The sequence below is a fragment of the Haplochromis burtoni genome, unplaced genomic scaffold, assembly GCF_018398535.1.
Source record: "Haplochromis burtoni strain Fernald_Lab_line unplaced genomic scaffold, NCSU_Asbu1 Contig_105, whole genome shotgun sequence".
Classification (NCBI taxonomy): domain Eukaryota; kingdom Metazoa; phylum Chordata; class Actinopteri; order Cichliformes; family Cichlidae; genus Haplochromis; species Haplochromis burtoni.
This window is the reverse complement of record NW_024582466.1, coordinates 778,239-786,241: the sequence shown is the minus strand read 5'-3', so window position 1 is coordinate 786,241 and position 8,003 is coordinate 778,239. Positions and strand designations below refer to the sequence as shown.

At 39.9% G+C, this 8,003-nt stretch overlaps 1 protein-coding gene across 1 annotated transcript in view; it reads right to left on the bottom strand.

The window, feature by feature from the left end:
- The window catches only part of LOC121814947, a 53,211-nt gene extending 45,510 nt beyond the window's left edge, over nucleotides 1-7,701 (bottom strand). Inside the window, exons 1-2 of the mRNA XM_042223201.1 lie at nucleotides 7,669-7,701; nucleotides 6,781-6,931 (exon numbers count right to left, since the gene is read on the bottom strand). Coding sequence (XP_042079135.1) covers nucleotides 6,781-6,931; nucleotides 7,669-7,701 — 184 coding nt within the window. The remainder of the gene's footprint in view (nucleotides 1-6,780; nucleotides 6,932-7,668) is intronic.
- Between the last annotated feature and the right edge of the window lie 302 nt (nucleotides 7,702-8,003).

Genomic DNA, 8,003 nt, shown 5'->3' with positions numbered 1-8,003 from the left:
CATATGAGAGAGCATTCTCAGACCAACAACCCTCCATTCCAGCCCCACATGGATACAGAACGGTGCTGAAAATCCTTGAGCAACGATACAGACTGGCCAACAGTAACCATCATGGAATCATCAAGCTGCACACTGACGGACCACAGACCATCCCAGCTGGAAAAACTGTTGCCTTGGAGGGCTTAATTTGCGGATGCTGCCTCCAGGCCGAGAAGGCTGTGTTGGTGGAACATCCAACTTCGTCGCCTCTGCCAGGTGGCTTAATGGTCCCGTCTTGTGTCATGGATTTCCCTTCTCACCAGCCATACCACTTACCTGTGGTAATCTGCAACCAGTCTGATCATGACGTAACCCTCCCAGCCAAAGCCATCATTGCGGAGATATATATTATACATGGTTATGCTGAGGATATGTCGGCCAGTTTCCACTGGAAATACCATTTGGTTAAACTGTCAGCGAGGAATTTGCACTGTTACATGTTTATATAACTTTAATGCACATTAAAAAAACAGCTGCTTGTTTAAGTGAAAATACATTGATGGGGTTTTTTTGCACTAATAAAGTTGTGGAGTTGTAAAGTATTTTATCTAGTGTCAATTATATCATCAGTTATATCGTTATTGCAAATTTTCAAATGTATATCGTGATAAATATTTTTGGTCATATCGCCCTGCTCTACTTGATGCCCACCTATATATGCAAACTTTTGCAGTTATATGTCACTGGCAGGACTATCAGGTCTTCTGTTATCCATCCCTTTGATCTGGGACTCATTTAAAAAGCATCCGAAGACTCTTTTAAAACTGGCAATCGGAGAGCATTTCATTTTGTTTTATTATTTATTCCTTTTTGCTGTTATTGGTGGTTTTATTTTATGTGAAGCACTTTGTGATTTTTCTTTCAGTAAAAAAGTGATTGTCTCTATGATCTAATTTACAGTAGCCACAATCACTTAACCACATGTGAGGCTAAATCAAGATCTTCACCCTCAGACTAAGACTGATATGTTGACCTTGTATGCAACATTTGTTTTGAAGATGTGGCATTTTTGCATCTCATGTTATAGTCAACGCACCAGAATACACAACTTCCACTTGCGGAAACACCTTCTCCCCAAATGACCAATTGACTGTTCCAGGTATGAATATGAAGCTGAAGTGCCTTAAACTCTCATAGTCTACGGTGAAAACAACTTTGGCGTTAGCAGAACACGCAGCCCAAGCCTTTATGACTTTGAACTAGAGAAGTGCTCACTAACCAATGGCTTGCTCTAGGATAGGTAATATTAACACAATCTTCACTCACCACCCACCCTACTTATCATTTTTTTTTCTCCCATGTCCCTTGCGGGGCTCCGTAAAAAATATGTTTATTTATTTATTTTTTATTAAGGAAAGGTAACTACATGTAAGATAGAAAACCTCACAGATTTGTCACGTGGCATAATACATGTGATTATATCAGTAATGTGCAGTAATCAGAACTGTAGGTGGTTTGGATTTTAAAGAATATAGTGCATCTTCATCTAATAAATATTTTTCTTATGAAAATGAAACACATTAAGATCAGTAATCACCTCGATATAGCCACAAAATCAGAGATAAGTGGTTGAGTCAGTATCAGTATTTCTCATAGTCTTATTTAAGTGCCAGATTTTAGAAGCCATGGTCCACTCACACGGGCATGGTGTTTTCACTTACGCTGCCTGATTAGACCTGTTCTTAGGTGTGGGTGTCTGCACACTAATCTTGGTGGCCTTCTTCACAGCCCACCTTTAGATTTGTCATCCTGAGAAAAACATAAATGTTACTGATACTCTGGTACATGAATAAGTCTGACAAGACCACAAGTCCACGGGCGTTTTTTCTGATATTCTTCTGCACTGCAGTTTAGTGTCATTCTCACATTAAAGAACCCAAAAGCATGAAAAGTACACGAGCATGTAAAGATCTAATCAAGTTTATTAGAATCAAAAATGTATGTTCTCACAAGACTGGATGAATCATTGCTGGCATCATTTTTATCATTCTTTATTTCATCAGCAACCAATTATAGACTAAGCCTTGATCATTGCGACAGTGCATTCTCTGGGGTGATGGCCCCTCCCACAGACTAAGATTTCCCCCTTAAAACATGCTCCTCGTGCTTCTAAAATGGCATTCATTACTTGTGGCACAAGTGATGATGAGCAGCATCGCCACTTGTGCCACAGCTAAAAGGAAAAGGAGCACAGCATGTAATTGTCAATGCGGCAGAGGTTTGAATGACTCTAATTAGACAGGAGTAGCACTTCTGGAAGACACTGGAAGAACACCAGGTTGGTTGCTAATTATAGTGCAGGCTTAGCTAAAACATTTCCTTCTGCTCCACATCCTCTTTGACAATTAGCTGCTGAGCTAAATGGGAAAGTTGATGCCTCAAAGCTGATTGATGGGATTGGCAGGAGTGCTATTGGTGTAGGCGTGATCAGATGGGTGACCAAGAGCAGAAAGGACATCCTGGGCATCCTGCCGATGATGAGATTAAACCAAATCAGTGAAAGACTCAGATTTAAGTCAAGGGAAGTATATTGGCAAGCTACCACACAGTACAAGCTATTTTTATTAGACTTTCTAATGTTTTAACTAATGAGGCTAATGAGAGAATTCTGCAAAGAATCAAGAGCTGTCAGTGGTGGCTACTTCCTGCAAGCTGTTTTTACCAGTGTTCACAAGTTATGAATCAAATATATAAAAGTAGCTGTAGAAAGGACCTACATTCTTTATTTGTTATCCCAAAATGGAAATAACATCAGAAATCATCCCAGCAAGCCTTGGTTTTCTGGTAGTGAGTCAGCAGAGCACAATATGAGGACCATAAAAGTGTAGCAGCTGAACTGACGACATGGATGATTCAGGTCATTGCTCTGTGGAGAGCTGAGGTGGAGCCTCAAGTCCTTTCTTGTTTGTTAGCATTACACCAAAAACTGCTTCTAACTTTCGATAAAAAAGAATCACTTAAATTCGGTGAACGTCACAATCTTCAAAGAAACCTATTAAGCTAATCTTCTAATCCATAGCTATATGTCATGGTCCTGTTATGGGCTATGTACTAGTTCTATATTAGTCTCTCTTGAGCTCAGTCTTCCGTAGTCTCATCTCTGTGTCTTTCAGCTTTCCCAGTCATGTACCCATGTCTGTCTGTTTTCTCCCCATGTGTCAAGCCCATATGTCTTGGTCTCAGTGTTTGTACTTCCTGTTTTATTTTGATGGTCTTATGTTTCCCCTGTCTTGTCAGTCATAAGTGTCAGCTGTGTCCCACCTGTGGCCTCTTCGCTCGTTATCCTCCTTGTGTACATGTTGTCTCCATTCGCCACTGCTATATGCTGTGTCTTCCTTGGAGTATTTGTACTTGTCTGTTTTTCCTAGTTTTGTTATTTTGTAATTTAGTTTAAAAATTATCTATTCATTTCTTCCCTGTGGTCTGAATCCTGTTTTTGGGTCGTACCTCAGTCAGCCACCGTGACAGCTATATGTTTTAGCTTTATTACTGTAGCTTTGCATGTTTCTCATGTTTTATCGCATTAACAAGGTTTTTAAAATCAAACTTTTCCAAGATTTTTAGTAGATGCACTTATGGTATTTATTTGGAAATCCAACATGCCTTCATTCTCAAGTTATCATATTTATAAAAATGGATGTCCATGGCGGTTGGCCTGCCAGTCCGCCAGCCTGCCGATGGGGTGACCCCATCAGCTTTTTACAGCTGGACAATCTTGGTTCATCAACTGTCTGAAGCAGTATGTTCAGTTCCCCCTCTTTAAGGCCACACTCTCTTTAAGTCACCCTTCTTCTGACTGGCTGTCCTTAGCAGGGTAATCATGGGATCAATGTCACCTGATCAATGATCTACTCGGACTAACGACATCTGTGTTTGCAGGTCTGCCAAGGGAAATAACGGACAGACTTATATGCCTCATATGTCAGCCTTGTAAGGAAAGATTGCCCTGCATCGAATTCATGGAAAACCAAATGATCTCTCATCAGTTAATAAAGTGTAAGTGACACTGAAGGCCAGGATCTCTGCTGAACTGAACTGTTCACAAATATCCATCTCATGTACAGGCTCCTTTTGGAAGGTATAATAACCACATTTTATAGACGAATAACCTGGGAAATGTTCCTCAGGATATTGTCTCTATAATTGTTTTCAAGCTGTTTCAGCTCCTCTTCACTCGGTGTAGCCTAACAGAATAGTTGGTAAATTATTTCTTGTTTTTTGCTGCATCTTTTAGTAAATACATTGTGTGCATTTGTTTGATATGCATCCCTTCAATGCTGCTGCTGTTCCTACATCCCTTTCTTATTCTTTTATCTTTGATAATAGTCTTCTTTATGGATCAGAACACATGTTTCCTGGCTTTGATGTTAGGTTTTATCTCTGGAACTTTAGTTTAAAAGCCTTTGTTCAGTAAAGTGAAGACTATAAATTAAAAAAAAAAAAGAAATCCAACAAAACAAAGAACATACTATAGAAGAAACTTCACTATAATCACAGCTGTAGCTTGCTGTTATAGTCTCGGTGCCTAAATTATCAGTAGCCAAAAGGCTAAAAGTGAGAAGGAAAAACCCAGTAGTAATGAAATATTTATCTAAATCTCTGAAGACAGAAGGTTGACTTTGGTTTCCGGGCTTTGGAACTTTTGAGAATCAACTTTTAAATACAGGTTTTCAACCTGGGATATAGTTTCATACAAAGCTAATATAATAGGTCTCTGGCACAACCCTGCTAGTTATTCTAAAGTCTAGATTACAACAAGTGCTCGCTGGCCATCACATTACAAGCACAGCACAAGAGGAGCTATTCCTTAATGCTGACATTGCAAACTACTTCATTCAGGTTGCCTTTGAGGCCTTATGTACTTACTTCAAACACTACCTATAGTGCCTTTCAACAATATCATCTCTTGGATCTTCATGTTTGGGTGGTGAGCTCAAATCTAAGAGTTCAAGAGAGTGTGAGTTATTTAAGTCGGGAGAATTGGTCCATTTGACTTTTTCTTGACTAATAAACATCTACCTCTAATAGTAATGCTGTTTTTTTATCTTTTCACTCTTAGAAAATTGCCAAAGCAGAGAGGTTTACACGTTTCACATATATGGAAAAAAATAATAATATAATTTAAACTTCTGTTCAAACATGCTAGCTAAATGGCCCTAAGGATGGCAGTGTTGGTCTTTCGTTCCGGTTCAAAATTAAACAGAATATTGTTTTTCTGTGGAGTCCTACAGGATTTGCAATCTGATATTTCGTCTGGCACTCTCATGCTTAGTGGATTTGAGTCAAATTGAAAGTTGATTGTTGGATGGATATGAACATAGCTGTGACGCAGCCTCTAAATATATTTTTAAAAAAAGGACTTTTGCCTGATTTTCAATGTTTCCCTAGAAAATGTTTCATGTTAACATGTGGTTTAGTAATGACACAAATCGACAATTACTTGTTACATGTTCATGCTCAAGTTTACAGGAACCTGTCGATTAATCACAATCCACATATTGCCACAGGCTAAAGATAGAAAGGTGTAGTATCACTGAGGGTAAATGTTACTGGCTGACTAGCCTGGCTGCGCCCCCCAAGTGCGTATGGCTACACAGTGTGGGTGGATTTTCCTTTATAGCTGAGCTATTTGCTGGATGAGGACAGACCATTCCTGATGAATTTCAGGTTAGGCATCAGGAACTGTTCAATAATCTACAACTTTCAGACATGGCATAGTTCTGTGAGGTATTTGTAGATGGTGAAGTTAATAGAAAATTTTGAAATATTGTAAAGTCCAGTTCTTCTTGGTTGCACTGTTGGCTGGTTTTGTGCAGCACCAAGATTACTGATCTGGCTTTCATTACATTTTTGGATCATTAGCACTTTCTTGATTTCTCTATTGTCTCTACCACCATCATCAGGGTGGACCATACAGTCCATTAATTTACAGTAAATATTCAGAGGCTGAAAAAAGTCTTACTAGCTTTCTATCACATTTTTAGTTTGCTGGACATGTTCTGTTGCTTAGTGCTACTATTTTTTTAAAGAACATTTTTCCATGTTTTCCCTTTTTCTGGTCTAAAATCAATGTCTAACACTAGTCTAGTACACACCGAACGTGATAGAAGCAACCAAAGAGTCAGGTTTACATGTAAGGTCAATGGAGAAGCGCGATGAAGCACGACTGGGGGTCCCGCAAAACTTCAGAAGTAGATTTGCGGCACGAAAATGCTTTTCTGTCTGATTCGCGCGAACAATTAGTGCGACTGAAGCGTTTGAAGCACGAAGTAAAATACGCGCTGCATTTTATGTGGTGCATTTTGTGCATTCGCGCTTATTGCATGTGCCGCTCAAGTTGGAAAATCTGAACTCCAGCGTCAAGTCGCGCCACGACAACCAATCAGGTGATAGGTGTCAGTGATGCTGTGACTGAGTGAATGGAGTCACAGCATCAGCAGGACATGGATACTGATAAACACCGTGGCTAATCAGCCCGAGCTACATGACACCAGCTGTTTTCTATACAGAGACAAGAATAAAAAAATAAACATTATAAAGAGGTTAAACTGTTTAGAAAGGAAAGCTCTTAAGAGGTTTGTGGGTGGCTCTTAAAAGAGCCGTTGTGGCTGCCAAGTTCCAGCTCTCTCTGTCAAGAAGTGAGCCATGAACAGCTTCCTCATCCGGACACCAAGGCCTGATGGCTCCACCCCAGCACGTCCTGCGCCGCTCACATATTATAAACTTTTACTAACATCAGACAGATGGACAGGCGCTCTGCAGGTGGGATTGAGCGCCTGTAGTTGGTGTCTAGGCGGGCGATGCTTGGACCGATGCAGGACAGCAGCTCTTCAAACTGGGCGAGGGACAGACGGTGGTACCGCTGAAAGCGGCCGTCATCCAGATGCAGCTCCTGGAGCAAGTGGTGAAACTCACCAAATTGCTCACGCTTGTGAAGGACCTGATGGACCCAGGTACGGGGAGGACATCCTTTACGCCGCTGCTCTGCTCTCCACAGTAAATGGAGAAGGGAGACTCTCTCTTCAAACGCTATATTGACAGCTGCCGTCTTGCAAACATACCGGCTGGCACTACTTGCTCCCACATTTACAGTTCACGTGAGTGAAAATTGCATATTTTAAAGCGCGACCAGTTCGCTTTGGACGCGCTTCAAGGTGCAACTGTGCAAACGACCAGTTAGTGGCGTGTGGCGCTTTTTGGTTGCTTCTATCGCGTTCGGTGTGAACGCACCATTATAGGAGGCTTCTGTATTTTGAATATATATATTTTGAATATTATTAGAATATACTAAATGATAAAGGCACTTATTGTAAATTCATTCAAATTTAAAGGTAAGTAATCATCAGTGAAATATCAACTATAAGTTTCTAATACTACTTTGAAAAATAAAAGTTGTACTTGTATTGTACAGCGTTTTAGATTTCTTAGAAGCAAGATGTTGTACTTTATTTATTATTATAAATAAATTATATTATAAATAAATATTTATTTATTTTAAAATAAATAAACTCTGCATGTTGTACAAGACTACAAAAACTTACTTATACTCACTGTAGACTCCAGTAAGGTTTGTTTTTTTACAATTGTAAGTTTTTCAGTTCATTGTCCCAACAGCTTTCCAGCTTTTGCCAGCTGCTCTTCCTCTCCTCCAGGTCCCGGCATCTCTGGAACAGGGAGAGCGCAATTATTGAATTGCTTTCAGCTTCTCTGCAAGCCTCCCTGGCATTGCTCCTTGACCCTGCTGCACCACCAACACCTCCATCAGACTCGCCTATTCCAGGTCTTCAAAGTGTTTATAACAATGGGAGAAGTCATACACCTACAGACATAGACATGCTAATTGAAGTGTGCCATATTGTAATTACTGTCCAGTTCTCCAAGATAACAGATTTAGTTTTGCATGAGCGTTTAAAAATCAATATTCCAAACTTAATGTCTAACACCATGCAATGTATTTTCATCAT